This window comes from Mesoplodon mirus, assembly GCF_964341445.2.
Source record: "Mesoplodon mirus genome assembly, chromosome: 13".
Classification (NCBI taxonomy): domain Eukaryota; kingdom Metazoa; phylum Chordata; class Mammalia; order Artiodactyla; family Ziphiidae; genus Mesoplodon; species Mesoplodon mirus.
Window position 1 is genome coordinate 5,916,241 of NC_138989.1, and position 19,009 is coordinate 5,935,249.

The 19,009-nt window shown below is 57.2% G+C and overlaps 1 protein-coding gene across 27 annotated transcripts in view; it reads left to right on the forward strand.

Annotated features, from left to right (window-relative positions):
- The window catches only part of NCOR2 (nuclear receptor corepressor 2), a 224,761-nt gene that overhangs the window by 95,777 nt on the left and 109,975 nt on the right, over positions 1-19,009 (forward strand). For all 27 annotated transcript variants that reach the window (XM_082641462.1, XM_082641487.1, XM_082641489.1 and 24 more), the window contains 2 exons: positions 7,413-7,469; positions 14,297-14,349. In XM_082641462.1, coding sequence (XP_082497588.1) covers positions 7,413-7,469; positions 14,297-14,349 — 110 coding nt within the window. The remainder of the gene's footprint in view (positions 1-7,412; positions 7,470-14,296; positions 14,350-19,009) is intronic.

Here is a 19,009-nt window from a genome sequence, read left to right on the forward strand (position 1 = left end):
TGTTTGGGAGTACTCCGTCCCCACCTCTGCTCTCTCTGTGCCGGTGTCGTTCCCAGGCGGAGTTTCCCAGGACATGGAGAAAGGACTGCCGCACCTCTAGGCCCACTGACCCCTCCCAGGCCAGGTGGGAAACGCTTCCCAGACGTCTCAGCAACAGTCCCAGGGTTGGCTCTCATTGGCTGGCTGGCGTCACAAGCTCACTTCTCAGCCAGTGGAGGCCAGTGGATTTGAGTACGCTGATTGGTCAGGGCTGGATCTTAGGCCAACCTCTGGAGTCTGGGGGTGGAGTCAGCCCCATCCCCACCCTGCCCCAGGGAATAGATAGAGGAGGGGGCTTCTCCCAAGAGGAGGTCAGAGGCAGTGGAGCGGAGGCTGGCCGGGCCTATGCAGCCTGTGCCCCCGAGCCTGGGCTGGTGCTTACCAAGTTGGGGTCCCAGAGCACAGGCATTGTCCTCTCTCCCCTCCGGCGCGTCAGGCTGGGGGCTTTATGCCCATTTATGCTGATTTCATCCCGATGGGCTTCTGACAGTGGGAGTCACTGGCCTTCCCTCAGCACCCCTACTCCATATTTTCAGATGAGGAAATAGAAGCCCTGGGTCATTTCCCCGCGGCCTTTCAGCTAGTGAGTGGCGGGCTAGGACTCCAACCCTGGTTCCTGGGATTCCGAGAGCAGGCCTCTGCCTGGTAAGTTCAGGTGCGCAGGGCGCATCACACTTATCCTGTCCATTCATTCATTCATTCAGCAGCCATGTAGCTGAACATCTGCTCTGGGCCTGCCGCTGTTCCAGGCACTGGGAACGCAGTGGCGACCTCGGCCCCAGCCCACTCACATTGGCTTTCTGATGGGGGGAGACGTAATCACACTCAAGCCACCACATGCAGGCGCACGAGGACCTGAGGAATTTGCCCCTCCTTGTCCCGATCCCCCTTTCTTTCCTTTCATCTGATGCCTCGCTTTGCCCCAGCCCCCGTTGACCCTTGTACTTCCTTGACTATGCAGGCGTGCTCTTGCCTCAGGGCCTTTGCACTGGCTGCACCCTCTGCCCGCAGCTCCTTTTTCCCACTGGGCTCACTCTCTCACTTTCAGCTGTTTGTTCAAATGTCCCCTTTTCAGCCAAGGCCCATTTTGACCCTCTGTTTCATCCTGAAAACCGTCTACACCTCCTCTCCCTGGCTTTCATTTTGTCCTTTGCCCTTGTTCCCACTGGACATAATTCATATTTTCTTGTTTATTGTGTTTATTGTGAACAGAGGCTCTGTGAGGACAGGGATCTCTGTCTTTCTCTCCCAGCTGTATCTCTAGCACCTAGAACAGTGCCTGGCACACAGTAGGTGCTTACTCAATGTCTGCTCAACAAATGAATGAATGGCAGAGGGTAGGGAGACTCTTCCTCCGGAAGAGTCCTCTGGTGTGGGGGCTGTGGGGACTGGCCTCTGCCCCCACTGAAGGTTGGCGGGGGTCCCCCTGCCTGGGCTGAGCCTCAGGGGCCGGAAACCGAGTGGGCAGGAAGCCCCTCAGTTGCCTTGGGCAGGAGCAGCCAGGACTTACTGCCCCTTGGGGGATCAATCGGATTAAATTTTAATCCTCCTCCCTTTCCTGCTGGTTCCTCTGAGAGGCGGACACAAGGGTCTGTCTCTAAATGCCCCACCGGCTGGAAAACGCAGCTTTCCGCCGGGCAGGGCCTGCCTGGCTGTTCTGCAGAGTGGTCTCTGGCGCATTATCCCTTCAGGGCACAAGGCCGAGGCGTCAGCGCGCACAGGGTGGGGAGGGGGCGTGGCTGTCTGCGTGGGCGGGGCTGGGCAGGTGCACACAGCTGGCAGAACAGGAAACAGGGTTCTTCTAGGCCCCGAGGGGCAGGAACGGGCACTGCAGGGCCAGGACTGGGAACGAACGGCCTCTTGGAAGCAGTGGGTGGGCCGTCGCCCCGAGGAGGGCATTCAGGCGCGGGGGTCACAGCTCAGGCGAAGGCTCACAGAGGGGACAGGGTCTTCATTGATCTGCAAAGGGAACGTGTCGGGGGTGGGAGGTGGAGGTCTGGTGGGTCTGGGAGGATGCTCACACCTGGAGTTTGGGTAAAACAAACTCAAGCAGCACTGGTCAGCACTAGCGAAGGATGTGTAAATAAGGGACAGCTGGCACAGCGCTGGTACTCTAGGAATTTAGGGCAGTGGGCGATCCAGGTAGACGTCCTGGGGGAGACTTGAGCTAGGTCTGCACGATGGGCTCTGCGGGGAAAAGGTAGCAGGATATTTGCAGTGGAGAGGACTGTGGCCTGTCCAAAGATGGTGAGGAAGCAGAACTCATGGAGGCCTTCTGATTGCTGAGGGGTGAGAAGGAAATCAGCGTAGGACCCAGGTCCTTTTTTGTCTTCGATTTTAAGCATCTTACTAGTAAAGTTTTTATCCAGTGTGATGATGTCTAAGCAGGACAGAGATGAACAATTCTCTTGGTAAGAACCAAGACTGTGAGCATTTTGTAGAGCATTTTGGGGGTGCAGGCACCCTGATGCTCAGCTTCAGACTCCCTTCCCACCCGAGTCGTGATTCGGGGCTTGCAGAGCAGCGGCTCACGCCCCGTCCCGAACCGGGCCCTTGCCTCTGCCTCTGCGTCTGGCCATCCTAACTGCTCCTGGAGTCCAGGGCTTCCTCCAAATTCCTCCGCCTACAGGGAGCGTTGTCCTAGCGGACTTGTGAACAGGAGTCCGTGAATTCCGCCTCACTCACTCAGTCGTCTCCGTCACGCACCCGGGAGGGCTCTGGAAGGGGTCTTCCGGCTGCTGGTACAGACGAGGATGCCGAGCCTCGGGGGTGACTGCTCCCCGAAACGCTGTAGCGCTTGGCAGATGGACGCGGTGTGGAGGGCTGGGCAGCGGGGCCTAGAGGGAGATAGGGGCTGGGCTCCTGGGCTTCCTGGGTGAGTGGGTGCTGCCTTCACTCTGCAGAAGAGGAGGGTGAGGCTGGAGCTCAGGCTGGAATAGGCAGCTGACGAGCTAGAATTGGGGCTCCAAGGGGCGGGGTGCCGGCCAGGGGGCTGGTCAGGGTGAGGTCTGGCCCCGCTGCCCAAGAGGAGCTGGGATAGTGTGTGTGTGTGTGTGTGTGTGTGTTTGTGTTTGGGGGTGTACGCGTGCGCATGTGTGTGGGTTCGTGTATAACTGGAAAGCTGTGCTCGTGTGTGCAAATTGTGTGCATGGCTCAGCACGGGTAGAGCCCGTGACTTCTATGCATTTATGCATCCATGTACCTATATATGTGGATACACGTGTGTTTGGGTCAGCACGTGTGGGGCACAGCTGTGGTTATGTGTGCATGGATACGCCCGGGCATTTGTGGGTACACTCGTTAGCTATGTGGCATGTGTAGAGGCACATGAGTGGCTGTACGCACGTGTACGCAAAGTGGCTTGCGTGGGGCATGTGTGTGACTGTGTTTATACTTTGTGCACATGCATGTGTCCGCTTGGGTACACAATTGTACTTGTGCATGCTGTACGCACGCGTGTGTGAAGGCGTGTGTGCGTGAGTCGCCTGGTGTGGCACATGTGTGTCTATGTTTGTGCTTTTATAGATGTAGACGTAGAATTTTGTCCTATGGGTCCACGGGGCTTGCGTGCGACTGTCTGCACAGGTGACTAAGGTCTTTCGTGCCCCAGGTGCTCCGGCCCCCGGGAGGCCAGGCCGCTCGGACCCTGGGGTCCCCAGCAGGAGGAGTGCCGTCTCCCTAGTGAGACCCCAGCCCGAACCCCCAGTGTCAGGCAAGAGCCCTGGCGGTGGGTCGAAGCCAGCGGGGGCGGACTGTCCCCTCCTGTTGGCTTGTGCTCCTGGTTTGTTCCCTGCAGCTGAGCAGGGTGACCTCAGGCAGTGACTTCCCAAAGGCTAGGCGCTGTGGGAGACCCGCTGGGCCTTGGCGAAGAGTTTGGCTTTGGTTCTCGTGGTGGCGAGAAGCCGTCAGCCGAGCGGGTGGGAGGGAGTTCCTAGTGTGGGTCTGAATCTGTGGCCGTGCTCCATTCCAGGGTGTTGGGGGGAGCCTCCCCTCCATTTGAAGAGGGACATGAAGAAAGAAGGGACAGCGTACACTTTGTTCCTCGTAGAACTTCCTTGTAAAAGTCCTGGGAGTTTGGTACCCGGGGTGAGCGCGGCTGTCGTGCGGATGGGGAGACCAAGGTCCAGGCGGGTGAAGCGACTTGCCGAGGGTTAGAGCAGAGTGGACTCCCAGACACCGGCCCCTGCTGGACAGATGTGTGTTTCTTGAAAGGCCTGCCTGTCTGGGGGAGGGGCCCAGTAGGCAGGACATCCCCGCCAGCTCCCCGGGAGCTGACAGCAGATGTCGTACCCACCCTGCACCCATACAAGCTGGACCGGTGAAGCCGGGAGCGGGAGTGTGGTAGCACGAGGTGGAAGAAGTGTCCCCATGACGACGTGAAGAGGTGGGGTGCCGGTTCAGGGCCTGCCTGTCCCAGCCTTTAGCTGCCACTTGAGCTGCATACTTTGGGTCGGCTGTGTGACCCCAGCCTCAGCTTCCTTGTGTGTAAATGGGGCTGATGCTAGAACCTTCCGCAGAGGGTTCCTGCAGGAATCCACACAGATGGGGCTTCTAGAGGATCCAGCCCTGGCACGTGTAGGGGGTCACCTGGTGTGAGCCGTGGCCTTGTCGTGATTGTTGACAGCAATAATAACAACAACCAGCCCTTACCTAGCTCCCACCGTGTGCCAGAGCCTGAGTTTCACGCGGTACGTGTGTCAGCTCATTTAATTCTCTTAGCAGCTGCATGGGGTGGTGCTGATGTTAACCCCGTTTCGTAGATGAGGAAGCTGAGGCTCGGGGGTGGTGAAGGGACTTGCCCAAGATCACGCAGTTGGCAAGTGGATCAGAGCCCAGGCGCTGGCCGTGTAGCCTTTCCTTTGGCCGCCCCGCTGTCCCGTGTTCCAGTGTTGAGGCATCTTTAGGACTGTTCCATGGCAGGTTTCTTCTGGGTGAATCGTAGGTGTGCCGCCTTTTGGAAACTGAGTTGTCTTAAAAGGCCCCAGGGCCGCTCAGGGCTTAAGAGCAGAGCCTGGGGGAGGGTCTGTTAGGGAGCGAAGGAACTCTCACACCAGGTGTATGACGGTGAGCTGGTGCTCAGGGCACACCTGGTCGCCTGGGCTCCCCGTGGCTTTGGCAGGTAAGGAAGGGGCTCCTCCCTGGTCTCTTCTCCAGGGGCTACAGGAAGCCCCCTACCCAGGTGCCTGTGTTCCTGAGACAGCGAAGGTGTGGTTGAAGATGGAATCCACTCCGGTTCATACGGCACACACAGGCTTCTAGAGGCCCTATACGGGTCCCAGATCTGAGACCCAGGCCCAGTCGTGTGATGTGGCAGTTTCCAGTGGCCCAGTTGCTCCAGCCCTGCCCTTCCTGTGTTTGGCATCATTCCTTTATCTAGATGGGCAGTTGCTGCTGATCCCGACAGAGCCTCATAAATGCACACAAACTCCTATTCGTCCCTCAAAACCCAGCCTGTTACCTTTCTGGAGAGAGTGACTCTGACCCGCTTAATACCTCCCCCGTATACCACACATACTTTTCCTGCCTGAGCATTTTAATCTGCCATCACTGCTCATGACCAACTGCCCACTAGACTGGGTTCATTGTAGGCAGAGGCCGATATCATTCATTTTGTTTCATGCCCTGGTGCTTACTACAGAGTGAGTGCTCAAATGTTTGGGAAGTTAACCTGTTCCCTCCTCACCCTATACCTCGTCCTTCACTTGGTCCAGCTAGGGAGTTCTTCCATCTTTGGTACCCCATGGCTGACACTTTCTGGCTTTCAGGTGTGGCCAGGGCTGGGGTGGTCAGGCTGGAACCTCCCCCAGTCTGCACCCCTCCCCCCAGTAGAAGACTCTGGACCCATGCCTAGTGGAGGCCCTGGATGGGACAAGCCCTTATCTTTCTCCCCTCTTGGAGCTTGGAGATCAGAAAAAGGACTTTTCCTTACATCATCTTTCTGTGCCTCAGTTTCATCAGCTGTAAAATGGGGATACTCCTTATATCTGCCTGACTTCGTGTTGTGTGTGATTCAGATATTAATAATGCATGCCGTGTGCTCAGTGCTTGACTCATAGTAGATTCTCAATAAAATGGCCATCATTACAATAATAATTTGCCCTCTGATTTTCCGGCCCCCAGCTACACTCTGAGGCTGCTGCTCTCAGGGTTTTGGCTTTGCACAAAGGGGGCCGAGATCATGGCTTGTTCTTGGGTGGGCTGGGCCCAGGGCTCTAGGCGGAGCTAGTTCTAGGTGCCAGCTTGAGCCCACCTACATACCTACCCTCTGTCATGGGGGCTGGGGGAGGGGGTGAGGCTGGCCCTCAGCAACCCTCCTCCCTGCTACGACACCCGAAGCCTGGGCCTCGAATTCTGTTGTGAGCAGGGCTCTGGGTCACCCGCGTTTAGTGGGTCTGGATTTGGGGATCATTGAGAGACGGTTTCGACCTGTTGATGGTGTCTCGCTTGGCGTGTCCTGCCAGCCCACGCTGAGTCCTGGATGGTCTTCCCGAGTTTGGCTGAGTCAGGAGCACCCAGCCTTTCCTGGGTCGCAGGAGGGGCTCAGGTCTCCCACATCTGTGCCGTGAGCACCCCGCTTTCCATCTGACAGAGACCCGCCCTGAAGTCATCACCTTCCACAGCTCTCTGCCCACCCCGTCCTCAGGCTGGCCCGGCCGAGCGGGCCCTGTGGTCCCTGCCTGGGAGCCTGGACCAGACACAATGTCCGCCTTCACGGCCAGGGGCCCCGGGGGTCCAGCCTGTTGAATTCGCAGCCGCTAAGCCCTTTCTGCCATATGTTCCTGTTTTCCTAATAAGTTCGGGTTGTGAGTGGGGAGGCGGGGAGGCCCCAGGGCAGCTCAGAAATAGTCACATGATGGTGAAATACAAGAATCCTAGAAAGGGTATCTCCCCGCGCCTCTATCTCGTCCTGCTCCCCCCCCCTCCCCCCTCACTGCGGAGGTAATTGTAGACACCCAGCCGGCTTCCAAGGCGGAGGAAGGCATCTCAGGCCTGGCAGGAGCTGTGCCCGCCCCGGGCCCTGGGGGCCGTCAGGCTGGGGGCTTCAGGGGCCCGGCGCCAGAGAACAGGGTGCGTTTGTTCGAACCGAAACTTGGCGGGCTTGCCAGGGCCACTGCGGGGATGCTGAGGCCCTCTGTGTTTGTCTCCAGCCCCGGGAGGGCTTGTAGGGGGACCCTTCCCCAGCCCCGTCTCCGCCCCTGGGCCTGGATGGGCATGCTGGGCTGGGCAGCTGCCTGCTGGGGGTGGGGTGGGGGGGGTGGTGTGTGTGTGTGTGTATGTGTGTGTGTGTGTGTGTGTGTGTGTGTGTCTCTCTCTCTCTCTCTCTCTGCTGGTGTTTTTTTTTTTAATTCCTCCTCTTCTCCGTCACCCTGCAGAAGAAGGCCGAGGCTGCACATCGGATTCTGGAAGGCCTGGGGCCCCAGGTGGAGCTGGTGAGCTGGGGAACAGGGTGGGGCGCTCTGGGAGGGGGTGGGCAGGGTGGCAGGTGGGGGTGAAGGGAAGGAGAAGCCCTGTCCTTGGAAGGGGGCAGGAGATCCACCCTTCGGATGAGAGGGGCGGGCAGGTAGCGACGGGCAGGCCGCACTGGGGGTGAGGAGGGGTGCGTCGGCGCTCCAGCTGTGCTCCCAAGCCCAGCCAGTCGGGCTGCAAGATTCACCAGCTGGAGTCCAACCCATTTGGCCTGTAGTTTATCGTGGAAAGCCCATACTCTGGGCCCGATCCTCTGAGTTCAGCTCTCAGATCTGCTACTTAATAGCAGGTGTCTTAACCTCTCTGTGCCTCAGTTTCCTCATCTGTAAACTGGGACTAATAATAACACACATCCCTCTGGGTTGTAGTGAAGACTAACCATGCTGAGTTTTGGAAAAGCCTGATGGAGAGTAAGTGCCGAGTGTTAGCACTTGCCCTTGTTGTTATTATTACTGTTGTCGGTATCATTTTACTGATGGGAAGCTGCCATGTCAGCAGCAGAGCTGGGAAGCAGACTCGGGCCTTTTCTCTCTCAGGCACCCGTCACCCTACGTGTCACCAGAGATAGGAAACAAGGGAGCACCGGAACTCCCGGCTGGTGGCCTTGGAGTCCTGGGAGAAATGGCCAGAGTGCCCACCTGCCTGGGACTGTCACTGTCCCACTGAGCGGGGCGGTGCAGAGCCACGGGGGCGGCGCGTGGGGACACGCACATAGGATGGAAGCGAGGGATCCCCGTGCGTGTGTGCGTGTGAAGGCTGCGGGGTGGGAAAAAATCTGACGCGTTTGGAGCCTCATTTTAAACTTGGCTTCACCACGTGTTTGCCGAGTGGCCTTGGGAAAGGGACTCGGTTTTCTCATCTGTGAAATGGGGAAGCCGAGGATCTTGATGAGGGAGCGATGAACTGGTGCGGGGAAAAGGCTCACTGACGCGGCACTTGGCCTGTGGTGAGCGCTCAGTGTCGTGGACCCTTGGGAAGGCAGAGCTGTTTGGAGTTTCTTCTGCAGTGACAGCTGCTCCTCAGCCTGGGGTCCGTCTGCTTAGGCCACTGAGGAGCTGTGAGCAGCTGGCCTCTTACTGCTCCCAGGTCCTCTCAGGCGGCAGAGCCAGACAGGGAGTGGGGGGGCTCCTACGGCTCAGGGGCGGGGCCCAGTGCCTCTCCTGGGATGGGTGACAGGCTCCCAGCCTGCGGCCTTGCTTCCCTTTGGGCATGCTTTCTGGGATGTCTCTAGCAGCCTCTTTTAAAAAAAATTTGAGTAGCTTTATTGAGATGTAATCCACATGCCATACAATTCACCCATTTAAAGAGTACAAGTTAGTGGGTTTTCGTATATTCACAGATGCGCACAGCCATCTCCACCATCGATTGGAGGACATTTCACCGTCTCAAAAAGAACTTTGTGCCCTGAACTATCACCTCCTTATCTCCCATCCCCCCACCTCCCACCCCGCTCCTTCCTCTCCCCCCTCCCTCCCAACCAACCACTAATCTGCTTTCTGTCTCTGGGTTTTTGCCTATTCTGGACATTTCGTATCAGTGGAATCATACAATACGTGGCCTTTTGTGTCTGGTTTCTCTCACTCAGCATCCTGTTCTTAAGGTTCATCCATGAGGTAGCCTGTGTTGGTGTTTCATTCCTTTTTATGGCTGAATCGTATTCCATTGTACGGACGGACCCCATTTAGTTTATCCGTTTATTCATTGGTGGGCGTTATGTTGGTTTAGCTTTCGGACATTACAAAGGAAGTGGCTGCGAACATTCATGTACAGGTTTCCATGTGGATGTGTGTCTCCCTTTCTCTTGGGTAGATACCTCGGCCTGGACCTGCTGGATCATGTTAATTCTGTGTTTAGTCTCTTGAGGAATTAATCGCCAGACGGTTTTCCAGAGTCGCTCCACTGTTTTCCATTCCCACCAGTAAGCTGCTGCTCACCTCGGTTTCCCTTTCTTGCCAGTGGGGCTGGCAGGACTAGAGGCGTCACCCAACCATTTCCAGACCTGGAGGCTCTCCCTCTCCCTCTCCCATTTCCTGACCTAAGTAGTCCTGGAGGCTCCTGAGTAGGGGGTTGGAGTGTGAAGGGAGCCGCTGAGAACAGCAGGGCGTCTGCTGGGCTCACAATTTCAGTGATTCTTTCCTGGGTCTTCGGGGGCGAGCAGGCTGTCCTCTGCTTGGTGGTCTCACAGTAGAGGCTTCCTCAAGGCTGGTGGCGCAGGAGGCCGAGGTCTGGGGCGCTGCGTGGCTGTCACCGGAGTGCTCTAGAAGTCGGTAGGCTCTTGGCTTGGTGGCCTTCCGTGGGGCTGGAGAGGGGCCTCACATTGACACGGCACCTGCTGTGTGTCAGGCCTTGTGGAAGTGTCACCATCCATGTCCTAGGAGAGGCTCAGAGAGGGCAGGGCCTTGCCCAGGGTCACACAGCACAAGATGAAGCCGGGAGGTGTGCTGAGCCCATGGGGTTGTGGCTGACCACTTCTGCACTGGTCTGCCCTCTGTCTTGGTTACCACAAGGCCCGACTGACCAGAGGCGTCCTCCAAGCAGAGGCAGCCCTGAGGCGCGCCCTCAGCAGGGCCTGCTTCGTGCCACCCAGGAGTCTGAGCTCAGGCCGGGAGGAAGGGCCTGGTGCTGCTCACGCCGGGTCTCGGGTCACTGGGCTGCACCCCGGGGAATCCAGTTCCCTGGAGGTCTCTCCCACCTGCAGCCCAGGGAACAGCCAGCCGAGGAAGACAGTGATGGGCGCTCTGTGACCTCCCTCGGGGGGAGGCCTGGGCCCAGGAGAAACCCTCGTGGGAGAGGAAGATGATGAACAGCGCGGACGGCTCCAGGCAGGGCTCTGCGCAGCCCGGCCCTCCATCCCTGCGCCCTGGGGACCAGGCCTGGCCCCGAGCGGGCAGCGGGGGGAGGGTGTGGGCAGCCCCATCCCCCGCCTCCTCGCCCTGCCGCTTTGAGTACTGGTTTCCTTCCTGTTCAGAGGTGTTATTTTAAGAACGCCGTGTCACCAGCGGGCTGAGGGCCAGCGCAGACACTCCGTTTCTAGCAGTTCGTCCACCTGGTTCTTCTCGGCCCCCCGCCGGCTGCCTGCCGTCAGGTCTGGAGGGGACCTTCCTTCCTTCTCCCCGAGACCCAGCTTCTCTTTCTTAGTCATTTCTGTCTGGGGCCCTACAGTCTGGCACATGCTCCCCTTTGTGCTCTCTTTCTCCCTCCGATTATTTGGCTGCGTCCCCATTTCTAGAGGAGGAAATGGAGGCATGGAGGGGGCGGGCCTTCCTGCAGGTACCCTAGGCCCCCCAGCCTCACTCCTGTGGGGTCGGCGGCAGGGACTTTCCCTCTTAGGTCTCATGTCCCCTTGGCGGGGGCTGGAGACCTGGGAGGTAGCAGAGAAAGCTGCTGTGGGTGTGAAGGCCAAGGTGGCCGCGTGGCCACTAACTGGGGACACGCCTAGGCGTTGCCTGGCCCTGTGCGCTCCCCCGCCTGCAGGTAGCGAGGAGGGGCGTTACGGGGGACGCCCTCTTGCCCTGCCCTGCCCTCAGCAGTGCACCAGCCAAGGAGGTGTCACGATCCTTCCTCACCCAGCCCGTCACCATGGCAACAAACAGCCAGCCAAGGCCGCCCTGGGCCCAGAGCCTTCCCTTCCCGCCCAGGTCTCAGTGCACCTCGAAGAATGCCCAGCGAGTGCCTCCTTGGGGGGCAGCCCCTCTGGTCAGAGGTAGCACACCCCACAGTGTTCTCTGACTTCTTCCTGGCCTTTTGCTGAAGGCCACCTGGAGGGGCAGGGTGCTGTGTCTTCCTCTTACCCAGCGGGGCTGGAGGGTGAAAGTGATTCCTTCCCCTGCGAGTTTAGCGGGTCAGAGGCGGGCTGGGACCCCGCTGCCCTCCCAGAAGCCAGTCTCCCCTGTTCTGGCCCATCCCATGTTGTAGAAACGGGACGCCCCCCCGCCCCCCGCCCATCACTGGCACCCGGGGTCCCTCTATGTGGTCCTTCAGCCCCTCCTGGCCTCCTTAGACCGTGGAGACTTTGCCATCTTTAAAAGCAAAAAAAAGCAGTTGAGTCACCAAGTCTGACATTTCCTGGGCCACTCGAAAGCCCAGTGAGGTAGGTCCTATTTGCTCTATACCCACTTTCCATATGAGAAAACCGAGTCCTGGAGTGTTCAAGGCACGTGTCCAAGGTCTCACAGCTAGTGAAATTGGGGCGCATCTGTTCCTAGAAACTGAACCTTTAAGCCATACTCATTCCCGCCCGGCCTGTGTTTTATTGGCTTGTGAGGAACGTAAAGGACCAGACGCAGAGTCACCTGGGGTTAAACACGGGCATTTGATGCCCTGGAATTCAGCACAGGCGTCTTTGTAGGGCTCCTTGCTGTCCTGAGATGTGGGCTCTCCACCATGTGCAGTAACGTCTTGCCCCTCTCTGGCTGGGAAGTTTTGCAGTGAGTCTGACGGTGGTCTCTCCTGTTGCCTTCCTGTTCAGACACCCAGAGTGGGGGTGGGGAAGCCTCCCCATTTTGAGCCAAGCACCTTGGAAGGGCATCTGACCCAGTGTGGTGGGACATGGCCTGTGCTAGCCACGAGGCGGCATCTCGATCCCGGGGGGAGCAGCTGGATTTGGGGCCTGCAATTGCCTGAGTAATGGTGAATTGTCATGGAGGGAACCTGGGGGACACCGGGAGAGAGGTGCCATTGTCCTCAGCCAAGGCTGCCTGCAATTCCCAGGGCAGCAGAGGCCCCTCCTTGAGGACCCCGCCCTGTCCACAGAGAGCAGGAGGCCTGTCCCTGGGGACACGGCAGGTTGGACCTGTGGCCATGCTGCTTGTGGGCGGTCCCCATCGGCTGGGATGATGTCAGGAGGTGTATTCAGGTCCATGCTCAGGGAGAGGTTCAAGGGTGGGGCCTGACGTGCCCCCTTCCCTCACCCCGGGGCCCTGCCCTGAGGCTTCAGGACACCACGTCTCCATCTTCACCTGCCCGGCCTGACCCGTCACACTCTGTATCTGGTTTTTGTACCACAGTCATCCATGGCTGTCTGGGAGGCTCCTGCTACCTGTGTGGGTGTGTGAGACAGAGAGAGGGAAGATGGGGAGAGGGAAGGGAAGAGAGGGCAACACAAAAAAAGACACACAGAGCCATAAAGAGGGGGGCATGCAGAGAAGGGAGCAAGCAGAGAAAGGGCCAACTCCTTCCTCCAGGGCTGGAGCTGAGAGGCGGAATGCCTCATCTCTTACCAGCCAGAGGCAAATGTTTTAACCTCTCAGGGACTAGATTTTCTCACCTGTAAAATGGGGATGGTAATTGTATCAGTCAGCGACTGCTGTGTAACAAACCAGCCCCAAATATAGTGGTTTGAAACAACAACCTTTTGCTGTTTTCCACGAGTGTAGAAGTCAGCTGAGCAGTTCCTCTCGACTGGGCTCAGCTCACTCACATCCGTGGGCAGCTGGGAGGTCAGCTGGCGGCTCACGGTTTTGCTGGGATGGTGCTGCTGTCCTCCATGCAGCTCTCTGCCAGGCTACACGTGGTCTCTTGACGGGGGTTGTGGTGGGGCAGGCGAACAAGAGAGGAAGAAAGAGCAGAAATGCCTCGTCTGCTTTCATGACGTTTACATCTGTCCCATTGGCCAAAGCAAGGGCGTGCGTGGGTACGGGGGGAGGGGCAGGAAAAATGGCTTCCATGAATGCAGTCACTGCACCCTGATGGTGATAATGACCCTGAGACGTCTTGGACCTCTCAGTCGGCCAGGTGCTGGGCTGAGGGCTTTGCACGCATTACCTCCTTTGATCTTCACAACAACTCTCTGAGTTTAACCCCATTTACAGATGAAAACCTGGGGCACAGATGGCTTAAGTAGCTCACCCAGAGACACACAGCTGGACAGTGGCAGAGCCGGGATGCGAACCCGGGGGTTAGCCCCTAACGGCAGCGCTGCCGTCCAGCCGGGAGATAACACGACGTCGAGCTCAGCTCTTGCCCCGTCGCAGACACTGCAGCAACTTCCTCCTTTTCGTTTGCAGATGTGTTGCTGCACGTGCGCCCAGTCCATTCATTTCTCACTGCTGTGTCGTCTTCGAGGCGTAAACGCGTCCTAACTTATTTCTTCCTCTTCCTGGAGGTGGACACTTGCTTCTAATGCGTTACTGTTATGAACAACGCGGTCCGGGCATTCTGGCGTCCATCTCCTGGCGGGACACAGTGCCCGACCGCTTCCAGGGCTTCCGCGGTAGGGGAAGGGGGTCGGAGGGCACACGCATCTTCATCTTTTCACGTCTCCGGGGCACGTGTACCTGCGTACGTTTCTATCGGCCATGTGCACGCCTTCCAGTCTCCTCACGTCTTCACCAACCCCTGGCACTATTAGGCTGTTTTGTCTTCTGCCGGTCAGCGGTGGTGACGGGGCATCTCACGGTGCTTTGGCGGTCTTCCCCGTTCGAGACCGTTGCTGATCTCAGCTTCCCTGGGATGTGTGTGCTTGTCCCTGGGCGCTCAGGCCAGCCCTGCCCCGTGCCCCGCAGAGCAGCCATGGCAGCCACTGCGGTGAGGGCTCATGGTACCCACAGCTGTGCCCAGAGCGTTACAGCCTGTTCCTCGCCGGGGCTGAGGGCTGGGTCCCCGTGTTCCGTTTCATGCCTGCCGGCAGCTGGTTCCCACACCAGTGGATGGCTCCCTGGTGCCAGGGCCTGGAGCGCTGCGGCTGAGGGGTCCCAGGGCTCTGCAGTGGGGTAGTAGCCGGCCCAGCTCGCACCGGCTGCCCACAGCCCAGGCCCGGCTCCGACGTGCCTCCCTGTCTCTTTCCTTGCAGCCATTGTACAACCAGCCCTCCGACACCAGGCAGTATCATGAGAACATCAAAATGTGAGTACCTGTGGGCAGCCGTGCAGATGCACAGCGGGGTGGGGGCCTCGGGTGGGATGTGGGTTCTCAGTTCCCAGCGGGCTCCCAGCCAGGGCCAGGTGCTGGAGGAGGGAATGGAAGGGGGCAATCTGGGCGAGAGTTCTGGGCCTAGGATGGAGAGGCCTGCGAGGCCAGGGGAGGGGCAGAGGGGGTGGCCCCGTGAAGCTTTGGGAAACAGACCTGGGGTTGGGGAGGGTGGGCAAGCTGCACGCACAGCTCTGGAGAGATAGAGGAGGAGGGCTGTTTGAGCAGGAGGATGCTGCCGGGCGGAGGAAAGTGAGCTCAAGGTGACGGGGGCGGCCATGGAACAAGCAGGGGCCCATGGTTTGGCCTCTGATGTATGCATATTCGGGACCGTCCTGTGGTCTGCACAGGGTGTCCATCTGTGGGGCAGCCCAGCGTGGAGCAGCTGGGAGCACTAATCCAGACCCAGAGGCTTTGGAGTGGCCAACATGACGTATCCCAGTGAGGGGGCGCCTTTTCCCAGATGGATGCTAGAAGCGAAAAACTATCAGTGAAGTGCCCCCCACAGTTGGTGTGGGCCGAGCTGGCAGAGCAGGGGCAGCCGGACTGTGCTGGAGACCAGTGACTTTACGTGGTAAAGCTGGGAGCCAGGTGTGGCTGCCAGAAGGGGGCTGGCTTTTCTCTTGGGATGCATTAGTGGGAGCATAGCCTCCTTGGCTGAGGAGGGGATATTACCTCATGTTGTTTTCCAGGAGCCCCAAAGGTAAAAGGGGTCTTGCCCCTTGAGGAACATGTGGCTGCGAGCACTCCAGGACTGTTAGCTTAGAGGCAGACCCTTCGGGATCACAGTCATTGAACTGTTCAAGGTTCATTTTTGTGTGACCTCAGGAGGGCGGGGCTTAGCTGGTCCAGCGGGCAGTCCAGTTTGGTCTGATTGTCTGAGCTTCCTTGGGGTGGAACTGCAGGGTGGACGTGCAACAGTGAGCTCCCCATCCCTGGAGGCATGCAAACCCCCCGATGGTTTTCAAGCTCCCCTGGCGCTGGACTAGTTGTTGCGGAGGTCCCTTCTGTTGTAGTTTCTGGACTCGAGTGACTAGTCTAGGCTCTGGTGCCCAACACGGCCACCCACCCCCGAGTCGCCGATGGAGCAACCTAGACAATCCCGTGTTGCCAGCAAGGTCTTTGGCCCATCTGGGCTCGAGAGCACCTGCCTGTGAGGATGCTTCACCTGTATTGCCGGCCGTCACTCAGCCTGTGGCTGGCAGGGGCTGGGGAGTGTCCTGTACTGGGAGCGCTGGTGTAGTGCTAGGCTTTCTGTGTCCGCTGTGGCCTGTGCTTTTGTCTGGCCTTAGAGTGTGTTCGCTGCTCAGGTACCAAATCCCTCTCAACTTTACATGGTTTATTTTCCAATCAGGCCACCGTAGTCTTTATAAGCTTCCTGAGACCTGCCTCATCGTGGGGACAACTGCTGGGGGTGGGGGAGGCCCAGATGGATGTTAGGTGAGGACCAGGGGGCCTTTCGGGCCTGTCACAGCTGGTTTAGGGGATGGGGCTGAGGTGTTCTCATCTGGGCAAACCTGCTGGGAACATTCATTCGTTCAATACACGCTTACTACACTTACTATGTGCCAGGCCCTGTTCTAGGGACCTGGGGGTTCAGCTGTGAACAAGACGAAGTTACCCATACTTTCATTAAGTTTTATCTAGCAGGGGAGACAGAAAACAAGTGAGTTAATAAGAAAACATCAGCTAATAAAAAATACTGTGGTCACATAGCTATCTTAAGCTCTTTATGCTTTAATATACCTAGTTTTATTTTTCCTTTCAGCATAACAATTTTGATAGCAATATTACTACACTGAAACTTTTACATAAGTTTTTTCACTAAACTAAAAATGAGTAATATTTTAAGCTGAATAATGTGGATGATTTCAGGCTATAAAAACGGCCATAGAATCCAAACAACAAAGGAAAAAGGTATCCATACAAATAATACTGGCAAACAGGATACTGCTACATCTCTAAGTAGAATACAACTATAAGCTTATTGAACCAACGCCCTATTTTTATATCCTGTAATCTTCATCAGAGGATGGCTCTGGTCTACTAGAGTACATTTTGGCTATGTAAATAACCGCCTAGTGAAATTTGTTCCAAATCTAAGTCACGGATGAACAGATGTTTAAGTGTAAAACATAGAGGTAAATAATTTTAAGATTTTTTTCCTGTTATAAGTGGTCAGCTTTATGTTAGAAAAATGTATCTGTAAGCAAGTTATTTGAACTGATTTCTTCTTAGAACTTTTAATTTTTTTTCATAGTTTGCCTCTGAAATCATAATCACTTCTGTAATTTTAATTTCAGTGTGGTCATCATTAAGTCAGTGCAGTCATTTACTTTAAAAAATGCTGTGAAGATGGCAAACAGGGTGATGGGAGAGAAAGTAAGGGGGGACTCTAGCCAGGGAGATCAGGGCAGGACCTAACAGTTGAGGGAACATTCGGGGACTGTGCAGCAGCTGGAGTGTAGGCCCCCCAGGCAGGTAGAAGAGGCAGTGCAAAGGCCCTGGGGCTGGACAGAGCAGGCGGGTATGTCCCGAGGGGGTTGGTGAGGGAGAGGAAGGTGCTAGCCAGATCACCCAGAGCTGGTGAGGAGTTTGGGTTTTATTATCTGTGAGAAGGGAGGCCAACGATGAAGTTTATGCTGAGAAGTGATTTGATTGGATTTGGGGGAGCCGATGGGCCGGGGGCATGTTGAGAGCCCCAAGCATCTGGCTCGTGTGGCCAGTCACTTACTACCAGTGCCTCGGTTGCCCCATCTGTGAGATGGGTTGCTGAAGGTTCAATGAATTACTAGCCCTGAAGTGCTGAGCTCGGTGTCATGCGTGTAGGAAGTGTTCAGTGATTTTTGTTCTTTTTACTTTATCAGCAGAGACCAAGAGGTATCCCTCAGTCATTCATTCAAATATTCAAATATTTATGAGCACCTGCTCTGTGCCAGCTGCTGTTTGGGCCCTGGGGGGACAGCAGTGGGTGAGGCCTGCCATTCTGGTGCTGCAGACAGACAATACGCCTGTGATAGAAAGACAGCTTGGTGAGGACAGTAAGACAGATCAGGCTGGGGCTGCTTCTCAGGGTGCAGGGCTTCACCAGGTCACCCCAGCCGCGCCTCCCAGCCTCTCTCCGGCTGCTGTAATTGCCGCCAGGTGGAAGGTTATCCCCTCCCCACAGGACCTTGCCCTGTCACTTTAATTTCTCAGTGTTTGCGCGCTGGGGCTGCAGAGTTAAAGTTAATTTCACGCTTGACTTCCTGCTGCACTGGCAATTGCGGATGTGTTGAAGTCACCTGTACCCACCTCAACTGCTGTCCTCTGCCACCTGCCTCTTCGGGAGGTGTGGGGATGGCCACCCCTGCTCCCGGCGGGGTCGGGGACGGGGGAGGCGGGTGACTCGCTGTGGTGTCTTAGCCCCAGGCCTCGGGGCTGACTCTTCAGACCTCCCAGGCTTTGGGAAGCAGGGGAAAGGGCAGGAGATGGGGTGGGGGGCAACCCCAGAGCCGCATCAGCCCATGCTCCGTGGAGGGACTGGCCCCCTCTCTGCAGGCCGGACCTGCCGGGAGAGCTCGGAGCTGAATTCACTGGGTTGGGGAACCCACAGGTGATTCGGTGAAAGGACATGGGATTGACGCAGTGGTGATGGTTCAGGCTCCTGTGTGTTCTGCCGTGGCCACCCCTTCACCTGGTGTCCTCTCCTCCCCTCGGGGCCTGGAAGCCTGCTAGCTCCTGGTAGCTCTTCCTTCCCGATTTTCTTGTCTTCAGACTGATTTTTCCCCTCCTCAGCCCTCGTTGAGGGCTGGCTGATGCCTTGGGGCCGTGCAGAGGGAAAGGGTGCTCAGGCCCCAGGTTACTGTGAACAGGTCCTTGTGGTCTTGCTCTGGAGGTTCAGAGATGTGAAATAACTTCCCCAGGGCCTCACAGCCAAACTCCTAGACCGGCCTGATCTGTGCACCCACGCTGCTTCCCTCTCCTGGGTCTGCAGTCCGGACTCTGCCCCTTGCTAGCCTGGTGACCTCGGGCAAGTCACATCACTTAGCTTGTCAGTAAGTTGGTCTCCCTGGAGTCATTTTGCATGGGAAAAGCGCTTGGCCCCTGGTAAGCATGTTTTGGACCATCAGTCACCCCGGTCTGACAGGCTTTTCCCAAAGCATTCAGGGCCCTGCGTGGGCTGCTTCCCCCACAGTCGGGGGTCTGGCTCTCCCTGAACGCCCCTCCTCACTCCCTCCAAATTCACTGTCACCCTTACTCCCCCGGAACCCAGTATTCTCCTCATTTCCCTCTGCCCACCCCATTCCTTTACTTCTCCCAAGCATCATCTCAAACCTCACCTCCTCCAGGAAGCCTCCCCTGATTGCCCCCACACTTTCCTTTTTCAGAACTCCATAGACCCCAGGGCCAGTCCTACCCAGGGCCTGGCCAGACTCTCCTCGAACATCCACAGACTCTCCATCTCCTTTTTCCTCCTTTCTGGTTCTCATTTCTCCCTCTAGTTCAGTGTCAGCCGACAAGGCCTATATTTCTTGACAGGCTGTGCTTTTTTAAACCCTGCCTTCTCCAGGAGATTGAGATATCCTTTGCACCCTATAAATGCCTCCACCGGCAA